Source organism: Nematostella vectensis, chromosome 9 (genome assembly GCF_932526225.1).
Source record: "Nematostella vectensis chromosome 9, jaNemVect1.1, whole genome shotgun sequence".
Classification (NCBI taxonomy): domain Eukaryota; kingdom Metazoa; phylum Cnidaria; class Anthozoa; order Actiniaria; family Edwardsiidae; genus Nematostella; species Nematostella vectensis.
Window position 1 is genome coordinate 14893903 of NC_064042.1, and position 14161 is coordinate 14908063.

The 14161-nt window shown below is 41.9% G+C and overlaps 2 protein-coding genes across 3 annotated transcripts; one reads left to right on the top strand and one right to left on the bottom strand.

Annotated features, from left to right (window-relative positions):
- The first annotated feature begins 1966 nt into the window (after positions 1-1966).
- On the top strand, positions 1967-7709 carry LOC116615056 (vesicular glutamate transporter 2). Its single transcript, XM_048732926.1, has 6 exons — positions 1967-2010; positions 3002-3152; positions 4097-4246; positions 5266-5398; positions 5781-6010; positions 7050-7709. The coding sequence occupies exons 1-6, from the start codon at positions 1967-1969 to the stop codon at positions 7182-7184; spliced, it is 843 nt and encodes a 280-aa protein (XP_048588883.1). The 3' UTR covers positions 7185-7709.
- An 89-nt stretch (positions 7710-7798) lies between these two features.
- Positions 7799-14100, bottom strand: LOC5507926 (uncharacterized protein CXorf58 homolog). 2 transcript variants are annotated; one of them, XM_001628500.3, is made up of 8 exons: positions 13892-14100; positions 13553-13658; positions 13032-13126; positions 11094-11337; positions 10097-10172; positions 9337-9496; positions 8888-8996; positions 7799-8412 (listed from the first exon to the last, which is right to left on the bottom strand). In XM_001628500.3, the coding sequence occupies exons 1-8, from the start codon at positions 13927-13929 to the stop codon at positions 8269-8271; spliced, it is 972 nt and encodes a 323-aa protein (XP_001628550.3). In that variant the 5' UTR covers positions 13930-14100; the 3' UTR covers positions 7799-8268. The 2 variants fall into 2 exon arrangements, with proteins under 2 accessions (XP_001628550.3, XP_032232537.2); XM_032376646.2 differs by having other exon boundaries at positions 13553-13661; positions 13892-14099.
- Positions 14101-14161: the final 61 nt, after the last annotated feature.

Genomic DNA, 14161 nt, shown 5'->3' on the forward strand with positions numbered 1-14161 from the left:
AAGGCTGGAGATATCATACAGGTAAAAATACTAAGTCTAAATACTAGGAGAAACACAGGAGAAACATACTTTTGAGTTAGAGGTGAACGAATTATCAGATTGTTAAAGTTCGAGTTGGCCAGGCGCGTACACAGGGGGGGGGGGGAAGGGTTTGAGGTGCGCGTACACAGGGGGGTGTGCAGGGTTTGAGGTGCGCGCACACAGGGGGGGTATGCAGGGTTTGAGGTGCGCGTACACAGGGGGGGGTGCAGGGTTTGAGGTGCGCGTACACAGGGGGGGTGCAGGGTTTGAGGTGCGCGTACACAGGGGGGTGTGCAGGGTTTGAAGTGCGCGTACACAGGGGGGTGTGCAGGGTTTGAGGTGCGCGTACACAGGGGGGGTGTGCAGGGTTTGAGGTGCGCGTACACAGGGGGGGGTGCAGGGTTTGAGGTGCGCGCACACAGGGGGGGTGTGCAGGGTTTGAGGTGCGCGCACACAGGGGGGGGGTGCAGGGTTTGAGGTGCGCGTACACAGGGGGGGTGCAGGGTTTGAGGTGCGCGTACACAGGGGGGGTGCAGGGTTTGAGGTGCGCGTACACAGGGGGGTGCAGGGTTTGAGGTGCGCGTACACAGGGGGGTGGGCAGGGTTTGAGGTGCGCGTACACAGGGGGGTGTGCAGGGTTTGAGGTGCGCGTACACAGGGGGGTGGGCAGGGTTTGAGGTGCGCGTACACAGGGGGGTGCAGGGTTTGAGGTGCGCGTACACAGGGGGGGTGCAGGGTTTGAGGTGCGCGTACACAGGGGGGGTGTGCAGGGTTTGAGGTGCGCGTACACAGGGGGGTGGGCAGGGTTTGAGGTGCGCGTACACAGGGGGGGTGTGCAGGGTTTGAGGTGCGCGTACACAGGGGGGGGGTGGGCAGGGTTTGAGGTGCGCGTACACAGGGGGGGTGTGCAGGGTTTGAGGTGCGCGTACACAGGGGGGGTGTGCAGGGTTTGAGGTGCGCGTACACAGGGGGGTGTGCAGGGTTTGAGGTGCGCGTACACAGGGGGGGGTGCAGGGTTTGAGGTGCGCGTACACAGGGGGGGGGGTGCAGGGTTTGAGGTGCGCGTACACAGGGGGGTGTGCAGGGTTTGAGGTGCGCGTACACAGGGGGGGGGTTGCAGGGTTTGAGGTGCGCGTACACAGGGGGGTGTGCAGGGTTTGAGGTGCGCGTACACAGGGGGGTGTGCAGGGTTTCAGGTGCGCGTACACAGGGGGGGTGCAGGGTTTGAGGTGCGCGTACACAGGGGGGTGGGCAGGGTTTGAGGTGCGCGTACACAGGGGGGTGTGCAGGGTTTGAGGTGCGCGTACACAGGGGGGTGTGCAGGGTTTGAGGTGCGCGTACACAGGGGTGGTGCAGGGTGCGCGCACCCCCCCTGGCGGCCAACAAGTTATATTTATTAAGGAATTTTCAAATACTATGCTTTTTCCAATTAAAACCTATGACTGCGCACCCATCTCAGGCAATTGTACGTACGCGCCTGTTAGCTAGTGTATTACTGTATATCTTTTTTTAGGTGTGGTACTCGGCTCCTTTTACTGGGGCTATTTGCTGACCCAATTGCCTGGGGGAATGCTGGCTCAGAGGTTTGGTGGCCGATTAGTAATGGGCTCATCGAATCTTGCCTCGTCTGTGTTCATACTGCTCTGTCCTTTGGCCGCGCGGACTCATCTCGCATGTCTCATCTCGCATGTCTCATCTCGCATGTCTCATCTCGCATGTCTCATCTCGCATGTCTCACTGCAGCAATTGCATTGTTTGGTTTATGTCTGGTAATGAGATAACAACATACGGCTACCCTAGAGATTGATATAGATTTTGAAAATAACATTAATAGAAGTTGACTGGAAATAGCCAAATACAATACGTTAGTAAAAAAAATTTGGGACAAGGTGAGTTGGTCACTTAATAAATGAAGGAAGCAAATTCAGTAAGTTAATTTAGGGATATGGGTACAGATGTCACTTCGTGTTATCGAGAGTCAACTGTACAGTAAGGGAAAGTAACAAAGATTGGTTGAGTAGGGAAATTATAAGAAAATACGATTGCACTTTTGACGGTCAAAAAGGAACACCCCATTCACCCACGGCGAATCCAAGATCTTTGTCTTGTTTGGGAATAGCGCGTAGTCAGACAAAAGCTTTGGGGCGGTTTGTCTGGTTTTGATTGTTTGGTTTGGCTGACTAACGCGCTAATTTTGGATTCTGGGAGGTCGCGCAACAACGAATTTGGCTATAAGGCCAGTTTCAATTCACTTATGAGAAAAATACGTGCATTTTAACTGAACGCTTGATCATAAATTCTCAGTGTAATAGAGACATTGTTCGTGTCTTGAGATCTTTCCTCCACGTTAATTACATTGAGATCGCACCATTTTCAGGACAAAATTAACAGAATACAACTCACGCTTAAGAGTTTTTTTTTAACCTTTTAACAAGTTTCATTTTATAGGAGGCACTTACGTGACTTATAATTAAACAGGAATAAGATTCAACTGAAACTGAAAATACGGATCGAACAGCAATTTGATTGGAAACTAGGAGCAAATAGATATCTTATTGAAATTGGCTATTTTATATTACTTAGTTATTTAATGCACTTCACCAAGCCTTGGTGGGATGTCTGATGTCTTTTTGACTTAGGGGTTAACGACTCCAGCCCTCTATGATTTCTGGACAAGATGGGCGCCTCCTGAGGAAAAGTCGAAACTGCTCTCTTTCACCAAATCCGGTAAGAATAGTAAAAGACTTTTAAACAGCCAACAAAGTGATAAATAGAATTAAGAATCACTGCTTTTTATTTTGATTTTCTCTAGGTATGTACATAGGCTTAGCACTGTGCCCTCCTCTATCAGGGAAGCTGGTGAAGTACTGGTCTTCGCTTTTTTATTTCTCTGGTTAGTGGTTGCTTACATGCTATACATGCTTTATTTCTTCTCTGTCCCTCTACCTGGTTTTGTGTTTGTCTGTCTGTCGGTCTAAAGAAATCCCATTCTTTTTTTTTCAGGTGCAGCGTGTCTCTTGTGGTCGCTTGTTTGGCTTGCTGTGGTTAAGCATTCCCCTTGTGAAGACACCCAACTTAGCGATAAGGAGCGAAAGTTGTTAAGTTCATGTCATCAAAGCCATAAAGATGAGGTAATCAATCATGAATAGCACAGTGACGTTGGGTAAGATTACACATAAAGATAACTATTTCTACCTAGCATATAACTGTACCATGGGGTAGAATACTCGTATCTGTTTCTTCCTAGCATATAACTTTACCATGGGGTAGAATACTCGTATCTGTTTCTACCTAGCATATATCTGTATCATGGGGTAGAATACTGTACCATGGGGTATAATACTCACATCTGTTTCTACCTAGCATATATCTGTGCCATGGGGTAGTATATTTGTATCTGTTTTTAAATAGCATATGTCTGTACCATGGGGTAGAATACTCACATCTGTTTCTACCTAGCATATATCTGTACCATGGGGTAGAATACTCACATCTGTTTCTACCTAGCATATAACTGTACCATGGGGTAGAATACTCGTATCTGTTTCTACCTAGCCTATATCTGTACCATGGGGTAGAATTCTCACATCTGTTTCTACCTAGCATATAACTGTACCATGGGGTAGAATACTCGTATCTGTTTCTACCTAGCCTATATCTACCATGGGGTAGAATACTCACATCTGTTTCTACCTAGCATATATCTGTACCATGGGGTAGAATACTCGTATCTGTTTCTACCTAGCCTATATCTACCATGGGGTAGAATTCTCACACCTGTTTCTACCTAGCATATAACTGTACCATGGGGTAGAATACTCGTATCTGTTTCTACCTAGCCTATATCTACCATGGGGTAGAATACTCGTATCTGTTTCTACCTAGCCTATATCTACCATGGGGTAGAATACTCACACCTGTTTCTACCTAGCATATATCTGTACCATGGGGTAGAATTCTCACATCTGTTTCTACCTAGCATATATCTGTACCATGGGGTAGAATATTCACATCTGTTTCTACCTAGCATATAACTGTACCATGGGGTAGAATACTCGTATCTGTTTCTACCTAGCCTATATCTGTACCATGGGGTAGAATATTCACGTCGTTGCCTGTGTGGAGTATCATCATTGGTTGGATCGTCTGCAGTTGGACCAACGTCACATTTACCACAGAGCTCTCGCCTTTTCTCAAGTTTGGTCTCGGCTACGACATAGAGCAAGTACGTATGGGTAGAATAAAATCATTAAATTATTATTATTTATTATGTAACGGGGCTAGATGGCATCGAGCGTGACCCCAAAGCGAAAGTTTTTAGTTGCTCACACTAGCAGTTGTACCGTCACTTTCCCTGCTGTATGTATGTGTGATATATGCACCAAAAAATACGAAAAGCTAAATTAATGGAATTTTAAGAGCCGGTAGGACATAGCCTTTGCATAGTCAAAATAAAACCAGTAAGGATAGTAAGGATGCCAGAACCATATTGTCTTAATGTCGTATTGCCATGAACTTCCAATGGTAACCATCGAGGCAAAGAAAGCTTGAGATGCTTGAGAGCACGATGGATTCCCCCAGGAAGTTTACATGTCAATCAAAACGGTGATTTGACTGCAGGGCCTGAGCAGCGGGTCACTGGGGGCACATGCCCCCCAAAATATTTTCGAAAATTATAAGGAAATAACCAGTAGGGGCGTGGCTGTGCCCCAAATAATTTCTTTAGGTTTCTGTTGTGTGCCACTCCAACCTTTTGAGGCCTGTTACGGCACTGGACTGAGACCTAGTTATTGACAACAGTTTACTTCCGGTCGATTACGTAACAGTCTCCGATGACTTTTAACGGAAAAACATTTTAAAATTCTAAAAGCAGTGTGACTTTTAGAAGTTTCTTCGAGGATGTGTGATCATTTAGAGCGGATGGCCTGTTTAATAGCGCGGATTCTAATAGATTCTTTCTCTTGTCGATTAAGGTTTTGTCGGCCCTCCGGATGTAAACTGGTGAAATTGCGGCTTTAAGATGTCGTTCTTGTCAATTGCCGTCCCAAATGCATATGCATACAAATAAGTATCAGACGAAGAGCATTTGACCTTGTTCGTTTCCATGCAACTTTGCATTGGGAACAATAACAATAAAAACGGCGTCTAGACTATTCCTAAGTTGTTTTTTGCCTTAACTCTTAATATCATGTAAGCAGGGTATGATATGACGCCTCATCGACTAATTCTTACTTCTCCTTGCAGACCGGCTTGCTGTATGGGTTGTCGTTTTTTGGAACGGCTGTGATACTGTCAGTAGCTGGCCCATTTGCAGACACTCTGTTTGTGAAAGGCGTCTTCTCTCAGACTAACACACGTAAAGTACTCACATGTACCGGTGAGTATATAGACAGAAAGTCTCATAAAGAGTGTATAAGGGGGGGGGGCAGGGTGGTTCCGCGGGTTGTATGGAGAATTAAGCTTAACCTTAGGGGACATGAAGACTTTGGTACAACTTTAATGCTTTTGAATCACCCTTTGTGACCCTGTGTCTGCCCGTGATGAAACAATTACATCATACTTTAATCCTTCGAAATGACTAAGTACAGGAGTTTTCAATAAAAAAATGTTTTGTCATCTTGTAAATCTTGTTTGAGCTTGAATTACCAATCCTTTTTCTGCGGTATAACAAAAGAATTACATATAAAACATAAATAAAAATAACTAAGGTACGGAGTTATCTTAAAGCAAATGTATCTTATACGTTATTCTTCTTTCAGCCCTTTCCCTGCAGTGCGTTTGCTTCACAATAGTCGCTTCTACGTCCTACAAGATAGTCTCACTTGTTATCGGCCTGGGTTCGAATGCCCTCATGTACCCTGGAGTGAGGGCCAACACCCTGGACATTGCCCCTCCCTACTCAGGTGTTATCATGGGCATAGCGAATACTTTTGGGACGTGTATAGGAATCATAGGGCCAGTAATTGTAGGATTTATAGTGAAAACAGAGGTAGGTATATCGTATCATATTATACCATACCACATACAAACGTGCATAGATCCTACCCTAACAAAGGATTTTAAAATCCTTCCTAAGCAGGATTTATCCAACTGGACCATGCTTATGCAGAACCACTAAGAAAAAAACTAACACAAATTTACCGATTATATTCCAATAATGTGCTTAACCTATTTTGCCAATTAACCCCAGTAAAAACTCTTTATAAACAAGGTACTCTGCCTCGGTGTAAAATTCGTTTTTGTTTTTATAATTAATTTATGGCGGCTGAAATTAGGCTAGGGCCCTGCTGTGATCCAGAGACTGACCCAGGATTCATTGACCCATTCGCTTAAGCCAATGGCTATCTAAACCTATATGTTTTAATCTATTTTTATCTAAGACGTCCAGTCCAAACCCGAAACGACCTTAAACCACTTTAACTTTAAAATCAAGTAACATTTAACTCATGAATGAAACCAAAAGTATCGAGTTCGATTAGACCAGGTAAATGACCAAGCGGCACTAGAATCGCCGCCTTGTTAGAACCAGCTTGTTTAAACCACGAAAGTATCCACCGTGCACGATCAAACGAACTAAGGGTAGACATGATGAGCACATTCAATTCACCCCTTGTAATCCATTATCACAATGCCGTGCATGTGTGTTTTCCCCAAAGAGCATTGCAATTATCCCGTGCATTTGTCTCACAAGAGATCATTAGCATGGTGCCGTGTATTTATTTTAACCACAGAACATTGCCAAAATGTCGTTCATTTGTCTTCCAACAGAGCATTAGCGTAATGCTATTTATTTGGCTACGCCACATAGCATTGCAATTAACCTACTCCACAGAGCATTGCAATAATGCCGTGCATTTAGCAATTCCGCAGACGCAGAGCATTACCATGTTGTCGTATATTTGTATTCTGCACAGAGTACTAGATAATGCCGTACATTTATTATCCCTATTACCATTATAATGCTGTACGTATATTCGGTTTTCCAATAGAGCATTACCATTATACCGTATATTTATTTCCCTTCACAGAGTATGTACGAGTGGAGTATCGTGTTCTTCTTGAGTGCCGCCATTTCCGCCACGGGAGGTGTATTCTACGCTATCAATGCGTCCGGGGAAATACAGCCGTGGGCGGCACCTGGTCTGGACCCTAAGAAGAGCTAGGACGCAGGCCATCTTAGAAATCAGCACGATGTGCTGCTTGTATTAATGTAATGAAAGAAGGCGGATAGAAGATTGCAGGGAAGAAGGAAAAGATAGCCAACGAATTTTTCATGCTCGATATCTCGGATGGTATACGGAGGCCGAGAGTAAATGAGAGCACGAAGACTAGTAAGAGAGACAGACTCAACTTCAAATCTCATGCGGGCGTCTAGGCAAGGGGATATCATGTTTGTTTGATAAAAGGGTGTATTAATGAGTTTAAGAGGGTGGGGTGAAGTCTTCGTTGTAGTGAATAACTTCCAGCAGTTTTATTGGTGCGGAGAGGCCAACCTCTAGTCGGTATAATTTTTTTCATCAATTGCAATATAAAGCGGCGAATTCTATCGGTAACAGGGTTGGCCGCTTTATACTTTTATGGCGCAAGGTTAAAATATTGGTGGAGGGGAATGGTTAGATTGCTTTGAGAGATATATCCTATCAAAATATCCTACAATTTTTATTACCTTCCTTTCTTCTTTTCTCTTCAAGCGTATCAGAAGCCTTACTTGAAGAAGGCAGAGTTCCAGGCTTTTTTTTACTTGTACAATAATCAGACCATGAAAGTAATCAACTGATTTGACCACAAAATTATCTTTATTTACAAATAGTTTCATGTGTCTTGGGATTGTGCTTACATAACAGCGACCGCTGGTATCACAAAAGCTGTATATTCCCTGCAAGACGTTTGCCATGTTACTTGCAAGAGTGACCCTCCCCCCACATCCCCACTAACCACGCCTAGCAACGCACACCTAGGCTTTACCCAGGTCATTGCTATTGCACTTGTTAACTATCAATTTATATATCTTTAAAAAAAATAAAAAACTATCGTCTTTTTGTGCATTCCTTCTCGTAAAAGCACTGACATCCATTGGCTTTATAATACATCAGACGTGTACTTTCTGTTGTTTTTTTAAATAGCCGACTAAAATTTGCTTAGAAGGATTTTTTTTCCTTTTTTTACTGTAAAAAAGCTTCAATTTGAATTTTATACAGAAATCCTATCATTAAAATCATAATGTAATTTTAAGTAGGCACGGACCCATCAAGGGGTCATGAGTTCCTCCATGGAGAGGTTCTGTGCCCATTCATAAAGCTTGTCTCCTTCCTGCTCCCAGTCCTCTTCATCGAACAAGTCTTCCCCTGCCCGTAGATCCGGGGTGCTCCTGGGAGCTAATAGATCTTCACCCTAGAAAAGACAAAGTAGACGGTGAGATGTTGATAGAATACCTTAAGGCACAACCTGCCCTACTCTGTCTATTTTTGTTTGTTCGGTTACGTATTCGCTCTAATGTGGAATGGCATTTACAAGGTGATTTTTATTAACCAGAAACAGACTACTGTTTTCTATTTTGTTTTGACGAAATGATGTCCAGCAGGAAGCCAAAGCTTTTAAGTTCTGCATCAAAGCGTATCGCAGCTATATAACAGAAACTCCCTTAACCACCAGCATATGGCTGTACTGTTTATAGGGGCGGGGTGGGATTTGAGGGAAATGACCGGTATGGGCATAGCACTGCACGCCCCCAGTTTTCTTCACATTTCTGTATTATGCCCCCCCCTCCCCCGGGGTGCAGCCTTTGAGTGCAGAGTCACTCCGTCTGTTCAATGCTTAGTTTTGGCTTGCTCTCATAGCCATGTAAAGTTGTTCATTGGGTTCATACCGGTTTTGGACTGCTGAACCCATATAATCTTCTCATTTTTTCCACTCGTTGTTTTGCTTTCCGACTCCGACGACCAGTGTTTTGCCCAGATGAGTTTGGTTTTGCATTTCTAAGAAAATGGGAATTATATAAGTATCACAGCAAATGATCAAAGAATATACATTAAAGTACAAACTAACTTTAAAACATAACATACTTATGCAACATAAGTATTTTAGTTATTTAGCATAAAATTCATTATGTGTATGATCTAATGCACATATATAAACTTAGGCCCATTTTGAGCAGGGGGTTCGTTTACCCATTTAGAGGACTATAGTACTATAACATAGTGTACTGAATACTTTAATATATCAGTCTCCTTTTTGTGTGATAAAAACAACTTATTTGTGGTGCAGTGGATATAAAAATAACGGAAAAACACGGAACAAAGTGTGATAGTTACTTACTTGTGGTACTGTGGTATTGCCTCTATCCTAGCCACCTGGATGGCTTGTGTAGCTGGTCTACCGGATAACAAGTCTTGACACTCCTCTATCAGGCGGGGCGATGCTAGTCCAGATATAACATAGCTGAAGATGTCATGTACTATGTTCTTCCTTGGAATTGCTAGCATAAAAAATGTGTAAGAAACACTTTAATACTCACATACATCTATGGAATGTGCAAGGAGAATGGGGGAGGGGATGGGTGGGTAGGAAGATGATTGCTGAAATGGGTTTAAGCCAGTATTTTTTGGGTGCCAATTAATCCATTGATCACATGTGTGATGCATATTGTCGTAGGGTTTAAAATAGTCATACTCATCCTAAAACTAAAAATCCAGGTCAATAAACTTCAATTTCAACATTGTTAAACAGCCTCTGTTAATTATTGTCTTCCCAGCAAAGAATCAAGTTTGAAAATGCATCCATTTCCATCGTCTGATGTGGGGAAGCCAACGCAATATTTTCGATCGAATTTGGGAAATAACGGATTAAACTTTGTTTTTATGTGGTTATTTCAAGATTTTACCACTAATGTGCCTTCCAATATTAAATGAAAACAATAACAAAGGCGTGGCTGACAAGTGCTTTTGGTGAACTCATAAGACCAATTCAACTTGGTAAGGGGAACAGATTCTTGATGATTCTGATCATTCAAGTTTTGTCTGAGGCGTGCACCAACTTGTTGGCTCTAATTCAAAATAGATATTGTAACAGCTCTTACCATCTAGAGTTAGCCTTCTCCAGAGATTTGACTTTCCACCTGCATCTGGTGGGGCTTCATCCAGGTGGCTTAGATACTAAAAGATATGAACTCACTAAAATCAATACAGCACAACAGAGACAGGGGGTCCAGGTGGCTTAGATACTAAAAGATATTACTTTACTAAAATCAATACATCACAACAGAGACAGGGGGTCCATGTGGCTTAGATACTAAAAAAATATGACCTTGTCAAAACCAGTACATCACAACAGAGACAGGGAGTCCAGGTGGCTTAGATACTAAAAAATATGACCTTGTTAAAACCAGTACATCACAACAGAGACAGGGGGTCCAGGTGGATTAGATACTAAAAGATATGACCCCGTCAAAACCAATACATCACAACAGAGACATGGGGTCCAGGTGGCTTAGATACTAAAAGATATGACCTCGTCAAAACCAATACAGCACAACAGAGACATGGGGTCCAGGTGGCTTAGATACTAAAAGATATGACCTTGTCAAAACCAATACATCACAACAGAGACATGTGGTCTAGGTGGCTTAGATACTAAAAGATATGACCTTGTCAAAACCAATACATCACAACAGAGACATGGGGTCCAGGTGGCTTAGATACTATGTACATATGACCTAATCAAAACTAAGACAGCAGAGACAGAGGAGGGTCCAGGGAGAGGGGAGAGGGGGCACTGAACCCCCTGTACACTGAAGAAATATACGGAAGATAGAATATGGCCAAGCCATTTTGAAGTTGGTTATTAAAAATTGTAAAATGTGATTCAGTGTTTGAAAGGCAGAAGCTAGAAGAACAGAGATCATTGAAGAAGGGTTTGATAACACATGAAAAGAAAGCAAGTGCAACTACAAACTAAATGGTTATATCTCTCATCATGAAAATGAAACATTCTTTGCAATTGGTCTGCTTTTTGTAATTCTTTCTATATTTAGCATGAGTGAAAAACAGAGTTTTGAAAAAACGCAATCATATTACCTTCATATAATCCTTCATTGTTGTGACATCAATTTCATCCGTAATCTTGTCTTTCTCATGCTGACAAAGGTCAGCAGTCAGTTGATCATAGAATTTCCTATTCCCCATTAATCTGAGTGAATCAGAGGCTGCCTGTGAGGAGGCTTTTATTGTCTTTTTACCACTCATGTATTTCAAACCCTGTCCACTGCTATTAATATAAATCTTGAACATGATGATTGGTGGGAATTCGATGCCTCCAAATCTGAAACATAAAAACAACCATGACAATTACTTGATTAACTAGGAAACCATAGATAGCCTTTCTGTTTTTCCTTCTAAATAACAGTGTGACAATGGAGTGTCTGTATGATTGTTGATTGTTTACTTATTGGCCATCCTTTGGTGTGTTAAACTATATTTACTTAAGAAATTAAGCAAAGGGTTGAAATTTTAATTGAATTCGAGTTGAGCATTATTAGCCCTTGTCAGAGCCAGAAAAATGTTCAGAAAAATTAGGCTCTGACAAGATGATAATATGTGGAATGTATACATAACAACTGTGTTTCAGAGAGGCATTCAAAGGCCTGGTTAAATATATTTGTCTAAATATTGGTAGGTTGAGCTACCAACAAAACACAGCTATCATTTGGCTTTCACAACACATCCAAAATTATTTCAAAGAACTCAAAACATTTTTACGAAATATTTGTGCTGAACATACATGTTTTTCCATTTAGTCAGAGCTAGAAATGTCCATGGCATCTTGTTCTTTTTTGTATTCACATGTTTTTGCACTTAGCCACTCGGTAAAACATTCTTGCACAAGAATTTGATTTGAATATTCTACAAACATACTTGAAGGTTTATCCAGGCCTTAACCCATTGACTCCTGGCTTTTTTGGAGCTGAATTTACAAAAAACAGACTGAAAACAGATACCTCCCCCCCTATTCTGAGTTTTATACAGCCCGTCAAAGTCAAACACAGCTGCACCTAGTCAGCGGTATCCAAGCTTTCCAACAGTGCTTTGCGGTCCCCACTTTTAATCCCTCGTCGATGTGCTGAAGCCAGCACAAGTTGATGGTTGCTTGTATTTTTCATCAAAAATACAGCTATGAGCATATTAGGGGAGTGTCTCAGGACATCATGAAGTCTTTTGGGGCATAATTGAGTGCTTTGCTTATGGATATTTGCAAGCAAAGGTGGATTCATGATGATTTTTTCTTGTTTGGCTTTGCCTGGATGAGAAAATAATTTTCTAATGAATCACCACAGCTCTCCTAAATGCTGTCTTTTCTGAAACCAAATTGATTCCAAAATTGTTTACACTGCTATTCTGGGTCTGTATGGCCTGGAATTGATTCGTTTGGCTTCGGGGTGAAAAGACTTATAAAAAACCATCTGACTTTGGGGAGAGGAGTGTTGACTGGCCCTCCCCTCGTGAATTTTCCCCTGTATCTCCCAGAATGCTTTGCAATACGTAAACATATTTTCGTGGTTGTACAATCCTTCAAGGAATGGGCATTGTGTTTTGAGGCCAAGGAAATGTACCTGGAGGATCAGAATAAAGGTATCTATTTGTGTCTTGAGCTGTGTTTGCTGATCTCTCTCCCTTGTGTGGTATTTTGAGCGTTTTATTGAGAGGGGTGATTCTGCTTTTCTCTCCTTGTTCGATTTGAGATTTGTCAAAGAACCTGTGCTATTATTTGGCTTAAGAGTAGATGCCAACACCTTGGTTGGATGCATATCTGCAAGACCATTTATCCCTCAGACTGATGCCTGAGTATCTTCATCTTGTTGTGTTTATTTTGAATTTATGAATTTTTTGGGTTGTGGGTACTTCCCAAAGCCGGTACAGGCCGGTTCAGGGGTCAATGTGTTAACAAACAACTTTGAACAACCTACACCTACTAGTCTATTGAGGGCTTGTCAGTAGTCTTATATCCGCTATGTTCACCTGAATCTGACTCTAGCATTGACTGCAGGGTCCCTGAGAAGATCTGCCTCAAGTGGAGACACCTTACGGAGGACTTCAAAGGTAAGAGAGTGCTCCTGATAAAAGACAGACATAAATAATATTAGAAAGTAAAAGCAAGACTACATTTACAATCTACCAAACACTTTAAATCCAACATTCAATTTCCATATGTCCTTTGTAAAATTCCAAATCTACTGAGGGAAGGGAAAAAAAGCTTTGTACTGTACACTATTTTGTGCTTACAAGTATAACAGTGTGAAATCATCCAAACATACCCCCTGTCGTAATCAATGCTAATAGTAATGACATATCTCCCTATCTTATCTCCATAATATTCAAACATCATAGGTTAAAGAATAAGGAGTTGTCAACAGAATAATATGTACTGTTACTACCATATCAAAACATTCGTGGTACCCTGGATAGTATGTCCATGCCATCTAGTTAAAAATTAGTATATTCTAGAAAGCATAAGAGCATCTACGTAAAACATGACTCACAGCGGCACAAATTGCATATTTGAGGAGCTTGAACATCTGTTTATCCCTGTAGGAGCACCAGTTTCTCTCGATTCTTTGCACTGCCTCCATCCTTGTCGGACCATGTCTACTACAGACATGAAGGGGAAATTTTATCAAAATGCGACACATTTCGACTGTACAAAGGGATCAAACTCTTTCAATAACTAAAGCTAAAAATATTGTTATTGCATTGTTATTGAATTTAAATCTTCTCTTACACAAACATTGGTAAGTTCGCTTTTTTTGTAAACAAGCCACAAACACGACTAATTATTATACAAACACGAATTGGTTATGAGAATGCACTGCATAAAATACCTTTTATTTGGTGGTGTTTCATCCATATTCTGACCCATGGTTATAGTTCAATACTTGTTATACGTCTTAAGAGCTCGCTCCCCTCTAAACAACATTAGAAACGCTAAATTCATAAAGAATCGAAGGAAAGGTTCGTCCTCACATCTTGTGCTTCTATGAAGTGACGGCCATTGATATCCCAGAATGCAACTCGATCTATGTTAGCAACGGATACATGGAACACGACTGTTGCTATGCGAACATTTACTAGCGTGAACATTCGGGCTAAAG